The 26,098-nt window shown below is 35.2% G+C and overlaps 1 protein-coding gene across 1 annotated transcript in view; it reads right to left on the bottom strand.

The window, feature by feature from the left end:
• Positions 1-26,098, bottom strand: part of NEMF (nuclear export mediator factor) — a 50,069-nt gene that overhangs the window by 572 nt on the left and 23,399 nt on the right. The window contains exons 16-32 of the mRNA XM_033107276.1: positions 25,941-26,029; positions 19,925-20,028; positions 18,470-18,532; positions 14,615-14,727; positions 12,840-12,897; positions 12,307-12,365; positions 12,053-12,173; positions 10,631-10,910; positions 9,873-9,915; positions 9,662-9,711; positions 7,657-7,810; positions 3,132-3,209; positions 2,783-2,980; positions 1,539-1,571; positions 382-482; positions 245-288; positions 85-164 (exon numbers count right to left, since the gene is read on the bottom strand). Coding sequence (XP_032963167.1) covers positions 85-164; positions 245-288; positions 382-482; positions 1,539-1,571; positions 2,783-2,980; positions 3,132-3,209; positions 7,657-7,810; positions 9,662-9,711; positions 9,873-9,915; positions 10,631-10,910; positions 12,053-12,173; positions 12,307-12,365; positions 12,840-12,897; positions 14,615-14,727; positions 18,470-18,532; positions 19,925-20,028; positions 25,941-26,029 — 1,668 coding nt within the window. The remainder of the gene's footprint in view (positions 1-84; positions 165-244; positions 289-381; positions 483-1,538; positions 1,572-2,782; positions 2,981-3,131; positions 3,210-7,656; positions 7,811-9,661; positions 9,712-9,872; positions 9,916-10,630; positions 10,911-12,052; positions 12,174-12,306; positions 12,366-12,839; positions 12,898-14,614; positions 14,728-18,469; positions 18,533-19,924; positions 20,029-25,940; positions 26,030-26,098) is intronic.

Genomic DNA, 26,098 nt, shown 5'->3' on the forward strand with positions numbered 1-26,098 from the left:
GCAAGAACAAAAAATAGCAAATTATACTGCTGACATTTTTAGTTGCAATAACAATCTCCAGAAAGTCCTGGAGGAATAATTTACCTTAACACTGCGGAATAAGTCTTTTTCTCTTGCAGTTGCTTCTTTGGAATGCATGAAACTATTCAAGGCTGTTTTTGCAGCTATAAATAGAAAATAGAACAATCTACTTTTGTTCAGTCAAGAAATGTTTAAAATCATAATTAAAAAAAAATTTAAATACCTTTCCCCTTTTTCTGAGCTCCAGGAGTAAGTTTCACTTTGTATCTTTAAAAAAGAATTACATGTGTTACTAAATAGAGATTACAAAACAATTTACTATTGTGACAGGTGTTTTGAGTAAACTTAGTGATGACTTACTTATAGTTTGCCATGGTGGTGTAAGGGGCACATATTGGAATGGCAAACAGTAGTACATCTTCAGGATGTGGCTGTCCTGTCAAAGAGTCGAACAGGTTTTCCTAAAGAGGGAAAACAGAAACAGTTATTAAAGTAATTCACATCAGTTCTAAAAAGAAAACTCTAAAAACTGTCAAATGGATATGTCAACATATTTTTATCCTTTTCTGATAGACATATAGTATTAAGCTCTGCTTTATAGCTCCAAAGAGTTTAAGAGCAATGGTGTTTAAATATATAGTTGTGCTTGTAATTTTTGCCTAGCATAATGAAAAATGAGGACAATGATTTTCAAAATGGCACTTGTAATACATGTAAGAGAAAGGGAGAAAAAAACTTGGATATTACTCAAGTTGCAGAAAATTACTATGGATAAAGATGAAGCACAAGGATGACCATAAATAGATTTAAATCCATCACATGGAAATTGGGCTGATACTTTGGCTAGACTGGTGGTTCTCAACCATGGAGCTCTGCCTCCCAAAAGCCACTGGGCAATGTCTGGAGACATTTTTGGTTGTCACAACTGGGTTAAAGGAATGGGTGGCAGGATAGAGTGCTAACTGCATCTAGTGGGTAGAGGCCAAGAATGGGCCCCACAACCAAGACTTATCCTGCCCCACATATTCACAGTGCTGAAGCTGAGAAACTCCTGGGCTAGGACAGCCCTCTCTTGCCCATTCTTAAGGAGAAGTCCTAGGGCTTCTTCGAGTTCCCACCTGGTGGGCTGCCTACGAAATTGACCATATATATTTTACAACATGAGTAAATTTTAGAGACCAAATGCTTGGGGCTGAGGTAGTGTGTTTACTATGTGCCATGAACTTTTCTAAATGCTTTATGTATATTATCTTAGTTCTCAAAACAACTGTCTCTTACTGGGGGCAACTATTATCCCCATTCTTCAGATGAGGAAACTGAGGCACAAAGAATAATGTTTCCAAGGTTGCAGTTATACGTAACAAAGCTAGGATCCAAACCCAGAATGTATGACTCCCAGAGCCTGTAGACTTGTCTTAGCCCTTTGTTTTAATGAGTCAGGAGTTGTGTGTAAAACGTTCTGGGAACTGAACTGCAGTCCAGAGTACGGTAGTGGGAACCCCATCCCCAAATCATACCTCATTTCTCTGTTGATCCAGATCTTGCTCTTCCTGCTCCAAACATAAAATTTACAAAGTCAGCTATAACTTACATTGAAATTCCACACCATTAAAAACTGAGAAAGAAACAGTGATGTAACCAGACCGTCACATCTAACCCACAGGATACGGACCCCAAGATTGTATTCTTCAGTGTCCTAAAGAGTGAGTGAATTAATTGTGTGTCTAACATTTCAGAAAGCAATGCCATTCAAACAGAAAAAAGATTGTTCTCTGAAGTTCAAAAAAAAAAACACTTCCACATAGAGTATATGCTAAAGCAGTCAATGTTATAAGGACAATTACAAATGACCACTACGCTTGATGCAATTGACAGGGAAAAAGAAAATGGGAGAATTTTGGTGAACAGAGCTTTTATGTTTTAGTCTCTGTTCAACAGTTTTAGGATAAATTTTCACATATTAAGATAAGCTTAATTTTGTTTGCTTACATTACACCTACCAGGAGATAACCTATCTGTGAAAGAACACTCATAATTTATCACTTTTAACGAATACTTATTGAGTCTGGGGTTTACAGAATAAATTACAAATATGAGAACAGTGTAAAAATCTGAGGACCAAAATTAGTTTTAGTATTACTAAACAACAACACAGTTCAGCAGAGAAAAAAGAAAACAATAATAATTTAGGTCACCATAAACATTACCTGCACTGAACAGAGCACACAAAAACCAAAACTTAACTGCCATAAATAAAAATATAGGCTGAACTGATCCTTTGCTCAGAATTTCAAGATGTATATGTTCATGCAAAAACACATGCTTAAGGCTGGGCTTGCTGTATTCAGCTGACAGAACAATTCAGCAACCATCTTAACTAGGAAATGGTTAGCTTCTCATTGGTTTTGCAACCAGGGCACTTGGCACTTGAACTGAGTAACCACTTTCAACATTAAGGCAATACAGCATATGTTCCTATATAAATCTTACAGAAGTGCAAATTTATTTTCCACTCATCTTCAAGACAATCCCAATTATTTGTCTTATTTTAACTAAGTCAGTTCCTGCCAGATTCAAAGAAAGCCTCGCCAGAAAGTGATTATTTTATAAAGACTTGTGATAAACTTTTTAAGATACACTTACTAAGACTAGGGTTGCCACTCATCCTGGTTTGAACACTGTTAAGTCCCATGTCCTGCGAAGCCTGGGGTAATGGGTCACCCTAATTAAGCAAAAGCCCACAGGTGTGTGGTAGTTTTACCTTGTCATCATGTAAATCATCTACTGCAAAGTCTTGTAACTCATGAGTTATAACCTCTAGGAAGGGGGTTTCTTTTTTTATGCTGTCCGAGACACTTCGTCCACCTCTAGGCTTCTGAGGCTGTTTCTTCACTGGTTCATCCTTTATTTTTCCTTTCTTTCCCTTTTTCCCTTTTTCTTCTCTGTTTGAACCTGCAGACTTTAATTCACAGAGGAAAACACCAGTAATGTCAATGTTGTCAATATTTTAACAAAAATATATTGAATGCCTAGCATTTACGATAGGCAGTGGTCTGGACGCCCCTTAGAAAGTTAAGCAAAGGAAGAAAATGGGTTGAGTTGTTACTTACCCCCAGCAATTTCATGATGAGTTCACGGTCTTCTTCATCTTGGTCCTTGTATTTTTCCTTCATTTTTTTCATTTTACTCTACAAAATCAAAAGACTTTAGTTGGAAAAATTTGGCCGTAAAGAAAGGACAACAAATGTTTGCAAAGAAAACGTGCTTCTCTAGTTCTGTCAAAAATGCTTATTGATCAAGATTCCATCACAGAGATAAACCATAGGCCTCACCCTCAAGGAATTGCCCATCTGATGGAAAAAGACGATACATATATAGAAGAGTAAGGATAAATTAATACAACATACTCTAAATACTACAGGAGAGGTACAAACAAATTATTTTTAAGATAATTTTGAGAAAGGAGACATTTCTTTCAGCTTGAGCAAGAACTGTCGGGAAAAAATAAAGCAAAATTTGAAGGAAAAATTTGAAGTCTTAAAGGAAAGAAACTTACAGTATTTGGTAAAGTAGGAAAAGCAAGATTATAAGGTAAAGATGGGACAAAGCAGTAATCGTAGGTCATTGCATTTGGTTGATGTCAGGATATACATGTAATAGAGGAAGAACAGGAAATAAGGCAGCAGAGCAAGGTTGGGTACTGACAATAGAAACTCTTAAGACTGAACTTAATCAAAATAGGGATTTTTACTCAGACTACACATCCAAATTACCCCAGCAGTTTTTAGAACTACAGATACCCAGGCCTCACCTCCGAAGACTTTTGTCTTGATTATCATAGCTGGGGCCCAAATAAATTTCTAAAAATTTAAAGATTTCTTTGAACAGGGCATACACCACACACAGAAAAGTATAAAAGATGGACAAGTCAGACTTCATCAAAATTAAATGCTGTTCATCAAAAAACACTATTATAAAAGTGAAAAAAAAAATCAAGCCTCAAAATGTGAAAAGTTTTTGTAATACATGTATCCAAGAAAAGACTTGTATCCAGGATTTCAAAGAACACATATACACCAATGAGAAAGCTGGACGGCCTAGTTTTTAAAATGGGCACTTCAAAGAGTACATTTAAAGGTCTTAAACACGAAAAAGTGCTCAAATGTCGTCAACATGGACATGCAAATTAAAGTCAAAGTAAGATTTCAGTATATACACACTTAAATGACCAAAAATAAAGAAACCACAAACCACCAACCAAAAACCTAACAATATCAAATGCTAGTGAGGATACGGAACAACAGGAACTCGGATACACTGCTTGTTGGGAAACGTACAAGTACTATGGAAAACCAGTAACATCTACAAAAGCCAACCACAACCTGCACACTACAACCCAGCAATTCCACTCCTAGCTATACACACCGAAATGCATGCTTGTGGATCTAAAAGACACATAAGAATGTCTATCAACAATACTGTAGACATAAACTGGGGCAGACTCATACAATGGAATGCTATGCAAATTAACTGTTACATACAACACAGAATGTTGAGTGAAACATGCCAGACAAAAAGGTATGCATCATATGATTGCTTTTATATAAAGCTGAAAAGCAGGCAAAATAATCTACAGTGATTAAAGTAAGAATAATTTTTTTGGTGAGTGATACAATTTAGAAAGGGGTAAGCAAGAGAGTCTTCTGGAGGACTGGAAACATTCTAGTGTCTTGATCTGGATGGTGCTTCCACAGATACGTGCATGTATAAAAATTCATTGAGCTAAACACTTAAGATTTGTGGTTTCACTATATACGAGTATACATTATGCCTCAAAAAAAATCTTGAGAATACAATGAACAATATAACCAATAAATTGAACCAAATGGAAAACCTGATAAGAACAGAGTTTCTTGGAAAATATAACTGAGGAAAACCAAGTTGAAAAAACAGGAAACCTGAATGGACCTATAATCACTAAAGAAATTTAATTAGCACTTAAAAACCTACCATCAAAACCCTAAACATCAGGCCCAGTTTTATAAGCGAATGCTATCGAATCTCAAGAAACAAATAACTTCCATTTCGTACAAAGGTCTGGAGAGCAGAAAAAGTCCCAAACTTACTTTATGAAACTGGTATAACCTAGATACCAAAATCAGACAGCTTCTCACTTAACAGAGGCCAATTTAACAGATTTTTCGCAATTTACCACATTAACTAATTAGGGGAGAAAAATAACAGATGCAAAAAGAGCATTCAAAAAAACTTAACTCATCACTATTAAAAATAAGTTCATAAAGGATATCTACTAACAACCCTCAGGGAACATCCCACAATGATAAAAATCTCAGATACAGTCCCCTTAATGTCATTAACGATGAACACTATTACTTCTACACAGCACTACTGAGGTTTTAGCCAGTGCAAAAAATGTAATAACGGATATTAGGATTAGAAAAGAAAAGCCATTATTTGCAGACAATATGACTGCCTACAGATGAAAATAAAAATTCAGTAAGATTGCCTAATCACTAGAATATGAAAATTGTCTTCCCACATACCAGCAACTAATCACTATGAAGTGCAAGTTTTCCAAATATACCATTTACAAAAAGTAAGAAAAATTATATGTAGCAAAGCTAAGATGGGTAAGACTCTAGGGCAAGACTCTAGGGGAAGATACATTTATACCGAAGAATATAAAGTATTCTTACATAATTATAGTTCACATTCAGGAATAGGAAGACTCAATGAGGTATAGATGACAGTTCTCCACAAAATAAAAATTTAATGTACTTTAATAAAAGTTTTAATGAAAAGTAGAGTATTTCATTATATAAATGCACCATATTATTTATTGTTCTTTTATATCATTGGATGTTAAAGATTATTTTCAGTTTTCTTGCTATTATAAATATCAACCTGATGAATATCCTTAGTGCATACACTGATTTATTTTAGGATAAATTCCTAAAAGTGGAATTGCTGAGTCAGAGTAAATGCACTGTTAGGACTCTTGCTGGGAATTCCCATGGTGTGTACTCAAACATTTACTGAATGACACTGAACACACATTATCTGTTAATTTGACAAGTGAAAAAATTCCCCTTGTTTATGTAAGCATTTCTTTTATCAACTTTTTTTCAGATTTGCCATTTATCTTTCAATTTTATTGATGGTTCTCTTCTTCACCGGATTTACTTGCATATTATTATATCTTTGTAACATGACTAGCCACTGATTTTTAATATTTCATACCTTTCCTAACAATCTGTAATATTATTTTGTCATATACCAAGTTTTTAAATACACAATTAGTGGTCCTGTATCTAGATTTTATTGTTTCACTTTTCTATCTGCCTGTCCTTATGCTAATACCACACGTTTTTTTAATTTTTTTTTTTTAGTGGGGAATATTGGGGAACAGTGTGTTTCTCCAGGGCACATCAGCTCCAAGTCATTGTCCTTCAATCTAGTTGTGGAGGGCACAGCTCAGCTCCAAGTCCAGTCGCCGTTTTCAATCTTCAGTTGTGGGAGTTGAACCAGCAACCTTATTGTTGAGAGCTCGCTCTCTAACCAACTGAGCCACCTGGGCCCCCGCCAGTGCCACACTGTTTTAATAATTCTAACATTAAAGGTTTTACTACCTAGTAGAGAAATCCCGTCTCAATCTTCTTTTTCAAGATTTCCTTAGCTATTCTCTAGTATTTACTCTTTCAAATGAACTTTAGAATTACTTTATCAAGTTAATTAAAATCTCAATTCTGATTAAAGTCATGTTGAATTTACATAATTATACTGGGAGAACTGATATATTTTTCCCGTTCATATGTATAGTACAATCCTTCATTTATTTAAGATCCACTGGGAAAAAACACAGGAAATTCTGATCACTATGGATGGAGGAAAGATCATGAAAGATGATCTTGATTAAGATTTCAAAGGAATTTTTTAAAACGGTACACTGACAGATTAGCTCACAATCCCTTCTTTTTCATACTGCTACAGCATTTTAAAAAGTATGTTCTATATCCACTACTTCTTCCTTCAATCACCCACCTTTAATAAAATATACAAGAACTCTAACCAAAACTCGCATTTAACTGAAAAAGAAACTACGACGCTAAATTACCAATAAAGACCAGCACGGCCACTTTACTAGTCGAGTGTCTCTGGCAAATCACAACCTCCCATTCCTCTTCTACATAAAATGAGACCTTTTGTCAAGACGATCTTAAGGAACACAGAACAGTGATCTCTATGTTCCGTCAACACTATCTTTTCAACTAATTTTCAGTCAAGGGGTGTCACATAGGATTATTTTTTTTTTGCCTACATCATCTGTTTCACTTAAATTTTAAAATATTAAGAGGAACCTCACAGCTTCATTTGTGAAGCATAGAGTACTAACTTGAACAATTCACCCCAAAGTTTTTTATTTTTAGTATTAGTTTCAGGTGTACAAAACAAGATAATGATTTGACATTTACACCCTTCGCCAGATCGCCTCCCCTCCCCAAATCTACTGCCCCTCTGACATTGTACATAGCTACTGCAACACCACTGACCATATGCGGGACTTTACATCCTGTGACTATGTATGTTATTTTTTTCACCCGTAAGTTTTCTTACCTTTTGTCCTCGCTTTATGGGCTGCACAGCCTGGGCATTCTTGCTTATGTTCTGATGAGTTTCAATGTGTAGAACATTTTCTTTTTCTTTGTCCTTTCCCTCTATCACTTCTAAATCCCCTGAGTCACTTGGAAGCTTTTTCTTCTTCATTTCCCTAAATATAAATGAAATGGAAACATCTAATTCTTACAATTTGAAATTCTTAGTGCCCTACAAAATTACATGGGGAAGTGGACGTGTACAATATATAAAAGGCAGTGGCTTTTGCTTAACTTGATAATCACTAGGCTACAGTATACAAAGAAGTGCAAATCGTGACACAGGAAAAAGCTGAACATTTTTCTCTCATGGATTCATCATTCTTTCTCTCACGCAGGCTCAACACATGGTCACCCTGGACTTATCCTTACGCAGTAGCCACATTCAGTCCCTCAAAACCCTGATGACCAGGCACTGGGATTTGTAGTCTTTGTATCACCCTGGCCTTGGCAGAGCTTAGGTATTCAATAAAACATTTGTTGACTGGTTAGCTGAATAAATGAATGGATAAAAAAAATAGGCAGATTAAGGAGGAAACGGAAATTCTATTACTGTGGCATGTTTCACGTGCAATCTCTTCTATTTCAAATGCCGCTGCCCTAGGCCAGGTCCCCATCACTTCCCACTCACTTCCTCTGTGGTTTCCTCCATAATCTGTCCTACGTGAACTTCCAAATTAATCTTCCTTAATTATTTACCTATGTCACATTCCTATTTAAAATCTTTCAAAAGGGCTCATCACCTTCAGGATAAAATCCAAAATACTTATAGCTTGTCATTCTAAGTTCTCGACTTTGCCAAACTTATCTATTAGTTCACAAACATGAACTTCCGGCTCCTTTCACCTCAGTCTGTTTATTTATCATTTTCTCAAAGCACAATGCATACTGCTTCCCAATTCTGGCCTGCTTTGTTCACGCTAATTCTCCTTGGGAGTCTCTGTGTTCGACTTTATTATCTTCATTTACCTAAGTCCTACTACGTTTTCAAAGTATACTTCTGATGGCATTTCCTAAGACACCTGAACTCACAGCAATTTCCTGCTCCTCAACTACTGTATCACCTCCAAGTAACACTGAAGTTGACCCTGAACATGACAGGCTTGCACTCGGAGGCCCCGTAGAAGCGGACCTGCACAGTTTAACCGGTGTTGTTCAGGGCCAGTTGTATTTCTGATCCTCAGTGAGGAATCCACGGATGCAGAGACCAGATTATAGTTACATGCGTTATTTTCAACTGCATAGGGGTTAGCACCCCTAAACCCTGCGTAGTTTAAGGGTCATATGTATTTATAGGTTTATCGCTAGTTCCTGAATCCAGGACCCAAAAGCTTCTTGATGGCACGAACTTTCTATTGAACCTCACTGTATACGTGGTATCTAGCACAGGGCCAGGTACTCAGAGTTCTCTAATTGTTTAATAATCATCTTTCTCAAACAAAAAAGTGTATTTTCCATCCAATCTAGGGCCTCTTCCTTGAGTGCTTTACTAGTTTAAGTCTTTTTCACCCACAGTAGGTATCTCAGATGTTCCTTTCCTTCTGACTCTACCTTTCTATGTGCCTCCCAAGTCCTGCTGTATTTAAAAACAAAAACCAAAAAAACAAGTCTTCTCTCTTGCACATAAAACGTTCCTAGTTAATTTCAAGTATTCTTATTTATTCCTGTCAATGTTGTCCCCAAACCAGTCTATTTAATACACTGCAAACACTACTGTATCTATTTATGTAATAAAAGATCTGTCTCGTGTTACTTGACCTATCTCATTGATTATAGTGACAGATTAGGGCCCTAAAACACAAAAACCTATCAGAGCTGAATATTAAAAACTAAACAAGATTTCTGCTAAATCTTGGTAATTTTAATAAGGGAGGACTTTAGAAAAGCCCAGTGATCTATCATAACTGAATTGTCAAAAAAAAAAAAAAATTCCATGCTTTTCAGTTAGATAACACAAATATGTTTACCTTCTTTCCTTGGCTGACAAATGTCTCCGGCTCTGTAATTTACTGTCACTCTATTCAAATTAAAACAAACCAAAAAAACAAAAACAAAAACAAGCCAATACAATAATATTACTAACATTAATTTTTCAAAAGTAAAATTAAAATATTAGAAAATTACTCTATTCATTGAGAAGAACATGACGTTCTTCATAAAACTTTGAAAACAGCTTACCATATTAGAAGATTCCTCTTTTGCAGCCAGTTTCTGGAGGGGCCTATGGAAACAGAGGAGCGCATCAGCCTGTAGAAAGCATCCATGTACAAAGTCCCCAAACAGTCCCACAGCATACTCTTCGTTACTGGCAAGCCGACACATTTTCAAATTTGGTAAAATCAGGAAAAATATAATTAAATCGCTCCTTTCCTCACACTTTTAAATATATTCTTTAATAGCTGACATATTTTAAATGCTTCCTATGTGCCAGGCACTGCTTGATGCTTTACATGCTTGTAATCTTCACTTTCACCAAGAAGGAAACTGAAGCTCAGACATAAAGTAACTTGCCCAAGGAGACACCCTAAGACTCAATTTTGGTCTGTCTGACTCCTAAGCCATTCTTAACTACTCCAATGATATTATTTTTATAACTACGGTATTGTTTACTTGGTGATCAATAAGACATCAAAGACTGAAACACCTTATTTTTGGGGTGGAATTGCCTTTTTATATTATTAGCATTTATAACCATTTACTCGTTTCTGTTTTGACCTAGGTTGACCACTTTTCTATTTACTGTATCTTTCTACTCTGGGTCCTGGGCATTTCTTTAGAGAGATCTACCCCAAAATCAAATGGTGAAAAGATAGGAAGACTCAGGACAATGAAGGGTAAAAGTACTAAGGTCAATCTTGGTATTACCTTTGTAAGGATTAACTCTTCATCATTCCCAGCTTACAAAATAAAGCTTAAAATTATGGTTTTTAAATTACCTTTGGGACTGAAGGTGGGACAAATCAATGGTAGTATCAGGGTAATTTAATGTCTCTTCCCCGTCATCCTTTATTTCGCCAACAGGTTCCCGATCTTTCACTACTTCTTCAGATTCTCCCTCATCTTCAGAGCTTTCCTCCTGAATGACTGCTTCACTCAGCTCATCTCCACCACTCTGAAGAGTAACACCCTCCTGGTCAACCTGAGTCACGAGTTCCACTTCCACAGGAGTTTCGGGTAATTCCTCTTTCTCCTCTTCACTGCTAGTGTCACCCCCGTCTGTAGCATTACAGTGAGGAAAGTCAGGGTGCTACCACCACAAGAAAGCTAGGTGATCTCCGTGAAAATATCTCATTGACTCCGCGTCTCCAAAAACCACCAGAAGAATGCCTGATCACGCCCCAAGGGTACTCTGACTTAGACAAAGGATATTCTGTGCCATGAATTGGTTGGAATAAATGACCTCCAAAATCCTTTACTATAATCTACAGTGCATTTCTTGGATATCACAACCATTTCTACAATAAAAACTAGAACTTGTTATTGTTAGGTATTTCCAAAAAAGGAGGACAATTGAAGTAGTTCTATAAATTCTGCTGCTTTTATTCTAATTTGCACATGAGAATTGAAATGAGACAATACATGTTATATAATTGTCACACAGCAGGAGGCGTTCACACTTTTGCAAAAGGAACACTGCCTAGTAGTTATAATATGGTCTAGTTGCCTCACCTATAAAATGATTTTGCCACCAGTCATCTGATAAGGATGGTTGTGAGAATTCAATAAAAAATCATGTAAATAAAGCACTTTAAACACTATCGGGAACATGGTGAAAATTCAAAAAAGTAGAAATCCTATAGTACAATAGTAGTTGTAAATGAAACAATGCACTAATACTGCTAAAAAAGAATGACTCTAGCAGCAAGAATAATTGACACGGCATATTTTCCCTAGTTCCTTCAGGTGGGTAGGTAAATTTATTTCAGTAACCATAGTTGCTCTCTATTGGAAGCAAACATATTATTAAATCGAGCTAAATTCTCATAAAGGAAATTGTACTTGTTAGAAATTCATCTTTGTATCGCTTCTAATTCCTCAACCCAAAGTAAATGCTCATTCATATATACCTGAGTCTAGCTGTTAAACACAATTGTATTATTACCCATTAAATACTGAAGTTTTACTACATAACCATATACTCAACTATATTAGATGTGGGTCCAGTTATTTTTATAATTCACTAGAGTTATAAGTATATTTAACATTTCCCAAAACAAACTTCAGTAAAACTTATATCAAGGTTTTTTTCGGAAATTTCAATTATCCCAAAAGAGACGTGATCTTCTAGGTAAGAATTCAGAAGCAGAATTAGACAACAGAAAACATTATAAGTTACTTTATTAAAACCCATACACTACCTAGTTGTTCCATTTCTTCTGATATGAGTTCACTTGTGCAACTTGCCAGCGTCTCCATGTCTTCATCCTGCACTCTGACTTTTCGTTCACCCCGATGTCTCCAAACACAAGACTCATCTACCTGTGGAAATAGTTCTTTTTCATTGAGGGAACTTCAGGTCAGACTAATGAAAGTCAGAAACACACACACACACACACACACACACACACACACACACACACACACAAAAACAAACGAAGAAGATGAAGAGTACCTTAAACAGGAAGCTAAACCCCATCATTAGATATGAGGGAGGGAGGAAATTCTTTTTTCCTAAAAAGATAATGTACATAGATGTTTTAAAAATCTGTTTTCTTCGTCTTATTCTTACAAGATATCTGACATCAATGGTCACATTTGTTTTGTTGTTTTTGTCATGAAGGAACATTTCCTATTTACAGAATTCGGCATTATGTAAGAAACAGGAATGAAGAAAGAAAAAATATGATTGCTTGCTCTCATCCTTTGGGTTAGTCAGACCCTTAATAATCCATTTTTACAAAAAAGGTTGTGCTATACTTTCTTACCCTTATACCTTTAAACTATGTAAAAGTACATTCTCATCAATAAAAATACATGTGGAGATGACATGACAAATGCTAAATTTGTCATGACAAATAAGGCAAAATTTTCCTTATTTCCTAACAGACTTTATATATGAATCAACATAATTAGTGTCTGTTCTGAGAATATTAATAGATGGTCCTCAAACCCGTCTCCATAATCCACTGACAAGTCATTCATTACCTCTTATCATGAAGCTTCCTGTTGTCAAATATTCTCCAGTTGGTGCTGTTTTAGACACCTGAGGGACACAATAATATATTATACTCTTGGCTTAAGAAATATATATATATACATATATATATACATACATATATATATACACACACATATGTATATTTATTTTCACTAGAGAAAGTAAAGTCATATTCAAGTAAATAGCACTATGCCCTGAAAAGCTTATTAATTTAGCAAAAATTCTCAACGTTGAAGGGGTAGATATCTTTCTTCACTGACAGATACACTTTTGGCAGTTATAAAGAAAAGAAGTAATGGAGGATAGATACACTACATCGATAATTTTCAAATGCCTTGGACTAGGGCCAGGACTGATACACATGTTTCCTCTAGTGTGAGATATGAGAAAAATAAAATAGTTTAATAAGCTTATAAAACTATACTTACTAAAAGTATATTTATTAAATAAAACTTTTCTGAGATAGCTTTTTTTAAAATAATAAAATAATCTTTCATTTTAGGAAATAAAGAGGATAGCAGATTTTTAAAAATATATTCTAATTTGTCAAAATAGGAAGTTAGCAAGGTACTTCTACACTTTAAAAAAATTTTATACATCTGTGAAACCCCCAAAACATATTTGTAAAAGAATTAAAGCCACTTTTATAACAAGACTGAGGTAAAAAATCTAATCTTAGAAGTAATATTAATTTCCTAAAAACACAGTATTACAGCATAGGAGAAAATAATACATATAAACATAAAATGAAACTAAATCTAAAGAAGGATAATGGTACTGAATTCTTTTTACCTTGCTGTATAGCTTTAAGGCCTTGTAAAAGTATATCATTTATTATAATTCATTTTTAGTTTAAATGTTTTAATTTATATTCCTCTCTTGTACACATAGATGGGTATACGTACTTCATAGAAAAATATAACAATCTCATACAGCTACGTTTATGCCCTTTGCAACTTTGGGCAGGTTTTTCCTTTTAACAGTTTAAGTTAAATTGCTCACAAATATTTTCTTACAGAGTTAAACTTATCTGCAACATAACTCCTCATTTCTACTGTGTGCACACCCTACCATCTCTATTTCTTTTTTTTCTTTATTAAGTTTATTGGGGTGACATTGGTTAATGAAATTTTGTAGGCTTCAAGTGTACAATTCTCTAATACATCATCTATATACTGCATTGTGTGTTCACCACCCAGAGTCAAATTTCATTATAATTCTTGAAAATGTGGTATCAATAGCAGTGTGAAGTCAAATATGGAATAAAACATCATCAAATAAAATAACATCAACCACAAAGGAGGGCAATTACTAACACCAACTGAACACAAAACCACTGGATATACCTACTTTTCTAGAAGGGCCAATGAGAATTCAGGAAATTCCAGAGACGAATAGGAGAAAGACCTTTTAGGTCAGTATGCCAGTCATAATTGGGGCACTCGTTATCCCGTATAATCGCACAAATGAAGAGATCATTCTCTCTTCATTTAGGTCTCGTCTGCTCAAATCTTACCTTCACAGAAAGGCCTCCCCCGACACTTTATTCAAAATGGTGGCCCCTATCATTCTCTTACTCTACTTTAAAAAAATCTTTATAGCAATTGCTACCTGACATTATGTATGTATTTTTCCTTCACCTCCAAAATGTCAGCTTCATCAAGGTAGGAACTTAGCCTTGTTCACTTCTATTCTATACCCTCACAATTTGGTACACAGTAGCTCTTGATTAATTAAGAAGAAGGACCACCGCCCTTATTACCTGATGATGGTACACCCACCAGGCACTAGTGATAATTCGGGCATCCCAGGCAGCACTGTAGCAAAGTGCCATTGTGCCAGCTTCAGTCAAGGTCCGAGGGGGAATGGGTTCTCCTGGAACAACAACACTACAATGCTTCAGTACCCATGCACAGCCTTTCTATAGAGCAAGATAGGAAAACCACAGCCTGGCAGGTTCCATCTTCCTGTATCTTACATACATACTACATTTTTATTTCAGTCTTACAAAAAGGTACTACATTTATTAAACATGTATTTACACAGAGGCTTTTAAATGGCCTAAGTAAATAAAACAAGTTAGAAAAGAAATATCCCCCTCTTATATCAATAACTGTAACTTCATTTGAAAAAGGAAAATTTTTAAAAATCTATTTAAAGTTTAAAGACTTCCAGAATTACTATAGATTGCTTAAATCATCAAAATGAAGAGCATATTAATACATGCTCTAGTTAATTTCAGATATTTTTAACTTGGAATATAATTCATATCCCATAAAATTCACCCTTTAATTCAGTGGGTTTTAGTATGTTCATAAAGCTATACAAGCATTACCATCAATTCCAGAACATTTTCATCATCCCCAAAAGAAATCCTATATCCATTAATATAAGTCACTTTCCATTTTTCCTGCCCCTGGCAATCACTAATCTACTTTGTCTCTATGGATCTGCTGATTTTGGAATTTCATATACAGCTGACTTTTGAACATGGGTCCACTTATACACAAATTTTTTTCTATAAATACTGTATGTGTATTTTCTCTCCTTTATGATTTTAATAACATTTTTTCTCTGGCATGCTTTATTGTAAGGATACAGTATATATACAAATACATATAGCATATAAAATAGGTGTTAATCTATGGTTTTGTTACAGGTCAACAGTAGGCCATTCGTACTTAAGTTTTTGGGGAATCAAAAGTTATACACTGATTTTCAACTGCACAGGGATGGGGTGGTCCGGCACCCCTTACCCCAACTCTAAATGGATTCATCTGTCTGGCTTCTTTCACTTAGCATGTTTTCAAGGTTCATCCATGTTAGAGCATGTTTCAGCACTTTGTTTCTTTTTAAATCTGAATAATATTCCACTATGGATATACCACATTTTATCTACTCAACCATTGATGGACATATGGGTTGTTTCCATCTCTTGGCTATTATAAATAATGCCGCTATGAATATTTGCAAACAATTTTGTGTGGACATGTTTTCAATTATCTTGGTTATATACCTTGAAGTGCAATTGGTCAATTCTATATTTAACTTTTTGGGGAACTGCTGAACTATTTTCTGTAGCATCTGCATCATTTTCCATTCCCACCAGCAGTGTGTAAGAGTTTCAATCTCTCCACATCCTCACCAACACTTGTTATTGTCTGTTTTTGTATTGTAATCATGCTTTTCATTTTCCCATTGTAACCATTCTAGTGGGTGTGAAGTGGTATCTCATTATGGTTTTGATTTGCATTTCCCTAATGATGAATGATGCCGAGTACCTTATGTGCTTGTTAGCCATTTATATATCTTTGGAGAAATGTCTACTTGAATCTATCGCTCATTTTTAAATTGGTTTTTCTGTCTATTGTTGAATCTTAAAGGGTTCTTTGGATGCTGGTCCTTTACCAGATAAATGATTTACAAATATTTTCTCCCATTCGGTGAGTTGTCTCTTTTACTTTCTTGATAGTGTCCTTTGAATTAAGGTTTTTTGATTTCGATTAAGTCCATTTCATGTGTTTTTTCTTTGGTTGCTTATGCTTTTCGTGTCACCTAAGCAGTAACTTCCTAATGCAAGATTATGAAGAGTTACGCCTTATTTTCTACTAACCGTTTTATAGTTTTAGCTCTTAAGTTTAGGTCTTTGATGCATTTAATTTTTATAAATGGTATGCAGAAGGGGATCTAAATTCCTTCCTTTGCCCATAGATATTAGTGGTCCCAAGACCATTCTGTGTCTCCATTGTTGAAAATCAACTGACCATAAACAAGGAATCTTAAGTCTCTTCATTGATTTATCTGTCCCTCCTCATGCCAATACCACACTCCTTTGATTACTGCTGCTTTGTAGGTTTTGAATCAGGAAGTGTGAGTCCTCCAATCTTATTCTTCATTTTCAAGAATGATTTGGCTAATCTGAGTCCTTTGCATTTCCACATGAATTTTAGGATCAGCTTGTCCATCTGCAAAAAAAAGGCAGCTGGAATTCTGAGAGGGATCACACTGAATTTGTAGATTAATATGGGAAGAATTGCCAGTAGAACAATATTGACACTTCCAATCCATAAACACTTCTTTCCAATTATGTAGGTCTTCTTTAATTTCTTTCAATGATTTTTTGTAGTTTGAGGTGTATGTCTTGTATTTCTTTAGTAAATTTACTAAGTATTTTATTCTTTTTAATGCTATTACAAGTGGGTGGTTTTAATTTCCTTTTAGTATTGCTGATTGCTGGTATTTAGAAATACAACATAAGTGATATTAGTCTATAGCTTCCTTTTCTTGTGATGTCTTTGTCTAGTTTGACAGGGTAAAACAGCCTTACAGACGAGTTAGAAAGCATTCCCATTCTTCTAGAAGAGTTTATGAACAATTGGTACTCAATCTTCTTTAAAAGTTTGGTAGATTTAACCAGGGAAGCCATGTGGGCCTGAGATTTCTCTTGTATGTAGGCTTTTCTTATTACTAATTCAATCTCTACTTGTTATTGGTTTGTTTTGATTTTCTATTTCACCTTGGGTCATTTTGTTAGTTTGTGTTTTTCTAGGAATTTGCCCATTTCCTCTAGGTTCTCTAATTTTTTGCTATACAACTGTACATAGTTCCCTCATAATCCTTTTGATTTCTGTGAAGTTGATAGAAATGTCCCCTCTTTTGTTCCTGATTTTAGGAATTTGAATCTTCTCTCTTATTTTTTTGGTCAGTCTAGCTACAGGTTTATCAATTTTGTGGATCTTTTCAAAGAACGAACTTCGTTTCTGCTCATTTTTCTCTATTGTTTTTCTATTGTTTCATTTATTTCCACTCTATTATTTCCTTCCTTTCCTTACTAAGGGTTATTCGCTTTTCTTTTTCTAGATCTTCATGTGCACAACTGTGTTATTGACTTGAGATCTTACCTCTTTTTTATTATAGGCATAACTGCCATAAATTTCTCTTTAAGCACTGCTTATGCTGCTTCTCATAAGTTGACACACTGTTTTCATTTTGTTCATCTCAAAGTATTTTCTAACACCCCCTGTGATTTCCCCTTTGACCCATTATTTATGAGTGTTGTTTAATTTCCATATATTTGTGAAGTTTCCAAATGTTCTCCTATTACTGGTTTCTAACTTCCATTATGGTCAGAAACTTACTTTGTGTGATTTCAACAGTTTTAAGTTTACTGAGACATGATTTATAGACTATCATATGGTCTATCCTGGAGAATATTCCATGTACATTTGAGAAGAATGAATGAGAATCTACTGTTGTTAGATGGAACGTACTAGAGATATGTGTTAGATCTAGTTAACTTACAGTGTCCTTCAAATCTTCTGTTTCCTTATTGATCTTATATCTAGTTATTCTATCCATGACTGAAAGTTAGGTATTGAAGTCTTAACTATTATTGTTGAATTACCTATTCCTCCCTTCAATTCTGTCAGATTTTGCTTCACGTATTCTAGGGCTCTGTTGTTGGGTGCATGTGTTTATAACTGTTTTATCTTATTGATGGATTCACCCTTTTATCATTACAAAGTGTTCTTCTTTATCCCTATTGACAATCTTTGTCTTACACTAAAATATTTTAAAGAAAGGAATTAAAGTTCTGAATACTAGAAAAGTACATTACCTGTTGGATTTTTAATTACACAGCTAGTAGCTCCATGAAGATCAGCATGTACATAAATGTCCCCTTAAAAACAAGTAAGAAATGATACTTTAAATCCTGTTTTTAAGTTAAAATTATTTATTTATTTATTTATTTATTTATTTATTTATTTATTTATTTATTTATTGTTTAATCAGTTCAAAATCTTAAAGGGATTAGAAGGCATATAAAAAAAAGTCCATCTCCCACTCCTGGGAGATTTCTCATAGGCCTCCTTATAGGAGGGCAATGTTAATATGGTAGATTACAAAAATGGTCACAATTCCTCTCCCTCCCTCTATTCACACCTCTTTGCTCTATGACGGTGAAGTCTCTCCCACCAATAAGTAGAGTCCACTTTCCCATCCCTTGCATCTGGACCTGTCCCGTGACCTGCCTTGGCCACTAGAATGTGGCAGATGTGACCAGTTGCCAGTTCCCAGCCTAGGCCCTGAGAGACCTGTGGTTTCCTCTCCTAGAAACTTGCTGAGGTACCATGTGAGCAAGCCTAGGCTAGACTGCTGGAAGGTGAGAGACACATGGAGCAGGTGAGTCATCCCAGCAAGTGCAAAGGTCCTGAGGACTATGGGTGTTTGACATGTATGAAGAGCAGTCAGGAGGCCAGACGAGGCAGAGTGGTAATAAAGGCAGCTGGAAAAGAAGCCAGGAGTCTTGTAAGCCATGATGAGGACTTCCTGTTTCATTCTAAGTATGTGATAGCAATGAATGAACAAAAGAGCAAACAGATGAATGCAGGTGTAAATGCTCAGCCAGAGCAAAGCAAAGTTCATAGTTCCTAATTGGAAAAATGAGCAGCCATTGTTGCTGTAGACAGGTCATCTGGGATCTGAAACTCAAAGAACAAAACCCATACTGTTCCATGACTGGCTCAGTTCACAATGAACAGTGCTAGAGAAGACAGATGCCAAGCCCTGGATACCACGTAACCTGATCCCTGTTGCTTTCTTTCCTGGTTGATATTAGCGGACATATCAGATTAGCTCTGGTATTGAATACTGATTTCTGATACCCACACTGAGGTTTTAGCCACTGTGAGGTGGTTACAAAAATAAATAGAGGCCTTACACTACAGGGCTTAAATACTGTTTCTAAATGTGAAAAAAAAGTTGCAAACTTTAGCACCTAAAAATTAAGCTTTAAAAAATTTGATCTATGATGACTCTGGAAGATTTAAGCTATTTTGTTAATAGAGTACAGAATTAAAAGTCTAATACTGCAGATTAATTCAGTGTTACTATTTAGGAATACTCACTTAAAATGAGAATTAAGTGTCAAATCATAAACCATCAAGCATCAAACACTTTCTACCAATTAAATGTGTCAAAAAGAAGTTTAAGACGAAAATCTATACTTAATATTGAGATAACTGATCCAATTACTTAAGAGAAAATTCCTTAGAGTTTTCATCTTACTTACCTTGTGTCAAGTATCTTTTCACAATTATTTCATTTTGTTGCTGATCTCGTCCACCTATAATCAGATAGTTCTCTGAGCTAATGAACCACAGAAATTTCTCAAACCTACCAAATTGAAAGAAAAAAGTTAACATATCTTTTCCTTTATAGTTGTCTAAATTCACACGCTTTTTAAAAAGAAAACAAAGCAAAACAGGAAACTATCCTGTGTAGGTTAAGACAGCTTGATAGTTTGATTTTTCTTAGCGCATCAAGTTGAATTTTACTGAAAACTTAAAATTCAAATTGCCCTGGGACATTTTTAAAACAGTCTGAGAAGAAAGCAACTAAATTCTATGTTTAAAAAACTATGTTCTCTCCTTATCTCCCTCTCAGGTAGATAACCTCTTAAACTCAAGGATAACCTAAAAAAAATATGTTTTACATATTTACAACAACGAATTATACAAAGTAAAAGCATAAAATGTCACATGGTCCCTAGGTATAGCTGTCTTTCAGTGGGACACTGGATATGTTTTGGGACAACCACTGGTAAGAAGGAAACATTTTCCCTGTCCTCCATTAGTCCACTGAATGTTTATACATATGACATCTTTTAAATTTTTTTTGGCTGACGACCAAAAATTGCCTTCAGAAATGTAAAATTTTAATTTTTCTCAAGAGACAAATTTGGGTTTTCGTGATTAACATGAACCATCAAAATAAAAAGTAACGAGTGTATATTTGTGTGACATTTAGAAAATGATGTGCAATAGTGATGAACATAAATATGTCCTGTATTACATATGACTTCTGAGATAATCGTTTTCATGATTTAATCTACAATTTAAAAACTTCTGGCTAAAGATGTTAGATTGAGCACAGGGATTAAACCAAAATCCCAAAATATAACAGCAAAAGGATTTTACTCCTATTTTTGAATCTGATTTTTGACTGAGTAATACATACTCGTATACATGGTTAAAAAACAAAAAAAAATTTTTTTTTAAAGATTTTATTGGGGAAGGGGAACAGAACTTTATTGGGGAACAGTGTGTACTTCCAGGACGTTTTTCCAAGTCAAGTTGTTGTCCTTTCAATCTTAGTTGTGGAGGGTGCCACCCAGCTTCAAGTTGTCCTTTCAGTCTTAGTTGTGGAGGGTGCAGCTCAGCTCCAGGTCTAGGTGCCCTTGCCAGTTACACGGGGCACAGCCCACCATCCCTTGTGGAAGTCGTACCAGCAACCTTGTGGTTGAGAGGATGTGCTCCAACCAACTGAGCCATCCGGGAGCTCAGCAGCAGCTCAGCCGTGTTCAATCTTAGTTGCAGGGGGCAAAGCCCACCATCCCTTGCAGGACTCGAGGAGTTGAACCAGAAACCTTGTGGTTGAGAGCCTATGTGGGAATCGAACCGGCAGCCTTCGGAGTTAGGAGGAGCTCCAACCACCTGAGCCACCAGGCCGGCCCTCAAAAAATTTTTTAATTATATAAAAAGGTATAGTGAAGATCCTGCATCTCTTTAGTTTCCACCACCACGTCTAAAAGGGAGCCATTGTGATTAGTGTCCTGTTTATCCCTCTCCAGAGTTTACTTATATATGCCAAAGTTAAAATAAAATGCTTATCTTAAGCATTTATCTTTTTTTAACACAACACACATTGTTCTGCATATTGCTTTCTTTTATCACTTAAAAATGTATTTTCCTAATTGCTGAATCAATGTACTATACTTATTTAACTGCTTCCCTATTAATGGTAAAGAGGTATGTAAAACCCACAAGGACAAAGAAAATGAGACAGATAAATCAAGGATGTATTTTGTAATCATCTTAGTAAAGGAATGTATAACACGCCAAAGATAAAAATTTTAAAAAAGGCAATAAGGGTGGCCAGATGGCTCAGTTGGTTAGAGCATGAGCTCTGAACAACAGGGTTGCTGGTTCGATTTCCACATGGGCCAGTGAGCTGCACCCTCCACAACTAGATTGAAGGCTATGAGCTGCCGCTGAGCTGCCTGAGGGGCGGCCGGATGGCTCAGCTGGTTAGAGTACAAGCTCTCAACATTATGGTTGCCAGTTCAATACTGGCATGGGATGGTGGGCTGCGTCCCCTGCAACTAAGATTGAAAACGGCACCTGGAATTGGAGCTGAGCCGCAACCAGATTGAAGGACAATAGCTTGGAGCTGATGGGCCCTGGAGAAGCACAGTGTTCCCCAATATCCACTCCCCCCCCAAAAAAAAGGCAGTAAGAAAGAATACAGAACAAGTGGGACACACAGAAAGCAAACAGTAAGATGGGTAGATTTAGACCCAAATATATCAGATATTACATTAAGTATAAATGTAGTCAATTCTCCAGGTAAAATGCAAAGACTGTCAGACTGGAAAACAAGAATGTATGTATACCTTTAAAACATAAAGATATAAAAAGGTTGAAATATAATGAGGGGAAAAAGATATACCACACGAACAGTAACCAAAAGAAAGCTGATATAGTTTTAATATCTCACACAAAGGAAAAAAATAAGTTAAAAGGCATTTCATTAAAGTTAATAAAAGGTTCACTTCACTAGGAAGATATAACAGTTCTAACTTGTATCATCTAATTACATAGCCTCATATATAGAAAGCAAAAACTGGCAGAAATAAAAGGAGAAATAGACAAATCCACAATTGTGTGATATTTAACATACCTCTCTCAATAATTGAGAAAACAATTATTAAAAGAGAAATTAGTAAAGATATCAAAGATTTCAACAACATGGTTAATAAGTACAACCATGGTTGATATTTAGAGAAATGCTCTCAACTGTAGAATAGACACTCTTTTCAATTCTACCTGAAATATTTATAAATGAAGCTGATCATAAATATGCTGGGCCATAAAGCAAGTTAACCAACAAATGTCAAAGGATTGAGATAATTCAGAACACCATCAATGACCATTACGCAAATTAAGCTAGAAATCAGTAACAAAAAAATAACCGAAAAAGCCCCATATATTTGGAAATTAATAAATATACTTCTAAATAATCCATAAGTGAAGAAATCAAAATGAAAATTAGAATATATTTTGATGTGAAAAATAATTAAAATAGTATATAACATAACTTTTTAGATGAAGTCAAAACCAGGCTTAGAGGGAAATTTATTTCCTTAAATATACATTAGAAAAAAGGCTGGAAGAAAATATCAAGGTACTAAGCTTCCAACTGAAGAAATCAGAAAGGGAACTACAAGTGAATCTCAAAGAAAAGTAAAAGGATGAAAAAAAACAATAAAACACAGAGCACGTATACAATAGAGGAGATCAATAGTCAAAAACTGGTTCTTTAAAGATATTAATGCAACTGAAAAATCCTCTGGTCAGACCACTCAAGAAAAAGAGAAGGTACAAATAGCAATTACCATGAAAGAAATGGAGATGCCAATAAATATCCTAGGGGATATTAAAAGTTAAGTGGAATATTATAAACTTTTTTGCAATATGTTTCAAACTTTAGACAAAATAGATAAAGTCTTACAAAAAAACTGCTAACCAAAACTAGAAAATCTGAGTAGTCCTTATATCTACTAAAGAATTTGAATCGGTAATAAAAAACTTGCCCATAAAGAAAACTCCAGGACTACTCAGCTTCACAGGCCAATTCCACCAGATATTTAAGAACAATTGATAAAGGAACACTTCCCAATTTCTCTTAGGAGGTAATATAACCCTGATACCAACACTGAACGTGAACATTATGAGAAATGAAAATTACAGGTCAACCCTATTCATCAATAGAGATGTCAGAGGGGTTGGGGAGGAGACTATCACAACCACATTGTGAAAGCTGGAAAATAAATGAGTGTTCACAGTCAAGAAGCTGGCTCCTGAGCTGACAGTGGAAAAAGCCAAGAAATAAATCAATTCACACTATGTAATCCACAGAAGGCTACAAAATAACAGCACAAAGTACTGCTAGAGATAGGGTTTAAGATGGGGTTAAAACTAGAACTGGCTGAAAGTCTAATGAGAAGAAGTTACTTCTCTAGATCTTCTTTCCAACTCTGAACATGGCAGTAACTGCACGTTCCACAGCCTGACAGAAGGCCAGAAGTTAATTCTCCAGAAAAGATACAAAGGGAATCAATGGGGTTGGGGAAATGTGGCACAGCTATAAGTAGGGGTAACACATGTAAAACAGGGCAATCAAGTAAACGTATGAAATACTGGACACTGAGACTCCCGAGCCCATTAATTCCAAAATGCTGGACGACCAGATCCTCACTTTACAAGGAGGAGAGGAAAATAACCTTTTCTAGGAAATGAGACCAGCTCTTCAGCTAAAAAAGCTAAAGATATCAAGAGTTCCACACAAAATGGCTCACACAGATAATTTTATAAGCACAACCACCCATAGAGAACTTCCAATCAACTTTTTAATGCTCTACTATAAAATGTGAGCAGACAATCAAGGATCACTAAACATTAACAAAGTCTCTAACATGAAAGCTAGAGACAAAACCAACAGGAAAAAAAAAACCTTGGAGAAGAGAGAGACCAGGAGAAGGAGTCTAAATAAAATTTAATATATCCAAACTATTCTCAGTATAAAGAAAGTAGAGCAGGAAATTTTTAAAAAGTAACATTCAAAGAACTATAAACAACTTAAAATTAAAAACATGATACAAGAAGTAAAAAATAAAAAAAATTCAGTGGAAAGATTAAAAGATACAGTTGAGGAAATCCTTCAGAATATAAAAAAAGATAAGGAGTTGAAAAACAGAAAATGCAAGAAAATTGGAGGACTGTCCAGAGGCTCCTATATTTAAAAAATAAGACTTCTAGAAAGAAGGAAAACGAAAAAGAAAAAAAAAAATCCAAGGGCAAGCAGTTTTCTAAGAAATATTTCAAGAAAATTTCTCAGAACTGAAAGTTTCCAAATTAAAAAGACCCACAAAGTATCCAGCATAATGGATAAAAACATCCTCACTGACCTACATCATTGTGAAATTCTGAAAAACTGAGAGGAGAAAAAACAAATATATCCACAAGCTCACAGAAAGGCAAAAACAAGTTTCCCATAAAATATCAGCTATTAAAATGACATCATACTTCTCAAGATCAAATCTGGAAATTAATACAATGGACAATACTTTTAAAAGTCTGAGAAAAACATAATTTCAAGCAATTCTCAAATTCTATACCCAACCAAACTACTATTAAGATTAAAGTCATTTTTTAATACACTGAATACCTCAAAAACTTTATCTCCCATATGTCCCTTCTCATTAAGCTTCTACAGCACATAACTCCATCAACGAAGAAAAAGGAAGTACAAGATCCAGGACAGGGATAAAGAGAACATCCCTCTAACACGGTGTATTGATCTAACACAGTCAGGGATAAAGAGAACATCGAGGATAACAATAAAAGGGCATCTAAAGCTGCTTAGAGTAACCAATCTAGAATAAAGGTCAAAAAGCTCCAGGAAAGACTTCTGCAAGACGATTCTAGTAGAATTTCATTTTGTTTGACCACACTTGGAAGAGTGGAGGTGTAATTAATAATAAGAACAACAATAAAAAGAAAGCCAATGAAACAAGTCAACTTCAGGAAAGACAAAAAGCTGGGCAGAGAAAAAACCCAGAATAATAACTGTGTCGCTCAGCTGTGACTACAGTTTAAACATCCATGAATCATGCTGTAACTATACTGGAACGCTGGGGTGTGTTTGTATATATAATGGAGCACAAGTGGAAAGAGTAAAATTTTCATCTTTCATAGTGGGAAATCATTAATAGAGTGTAAAATAGAAAAATTAAGAAGCAGCAATACAACCACATTACTTAGAGAAAGGGAGGTATATGCTAAAAGCAGCAGCTAAATGTATAAACGGAGTTTCTTTGGGCAAGAAGGTAACAGGAGTAGGGGTAAAAAATTGCAAGGCTATTAGTTTTTGTAACAAGCTTTGTAGAACTGCTTGATTTTTCTAAACAATGTCTGTATAATTTTGATAAAAACAAAAACTGTATTTAAAAAAGGTGGAAAACTTACCAATATACTTTCCTTGCTTTTTGAATAGAGGTAACCGTTTGAACTTCTTTTAAGGTTTGCTTTGTTTTCTTTTCTGCTGACTTGAATGCCTATTTATAAGAAAAGGGATTTTAAATAATTTGTCAAGAATGTATCTAAATAACACCAACTAAATGATA

Source organism: Rhinolophus ferrumequinum, chromosome 6 (assembly GCF_004115265.2).
Source record: "Rhinolophus ferrumequinum isolate MPI-CBG mRhiFer1 chromosome 6, mRhiFer1_v1.p, whole genome shotgun sequence".
Lineage (NCBI taxonomy): Eukaryota > Metazoa > Chordata > Mammalia > Chiroptera > Rhinolophidae > Rhinolophus > Rhinolophus ferrumequinum.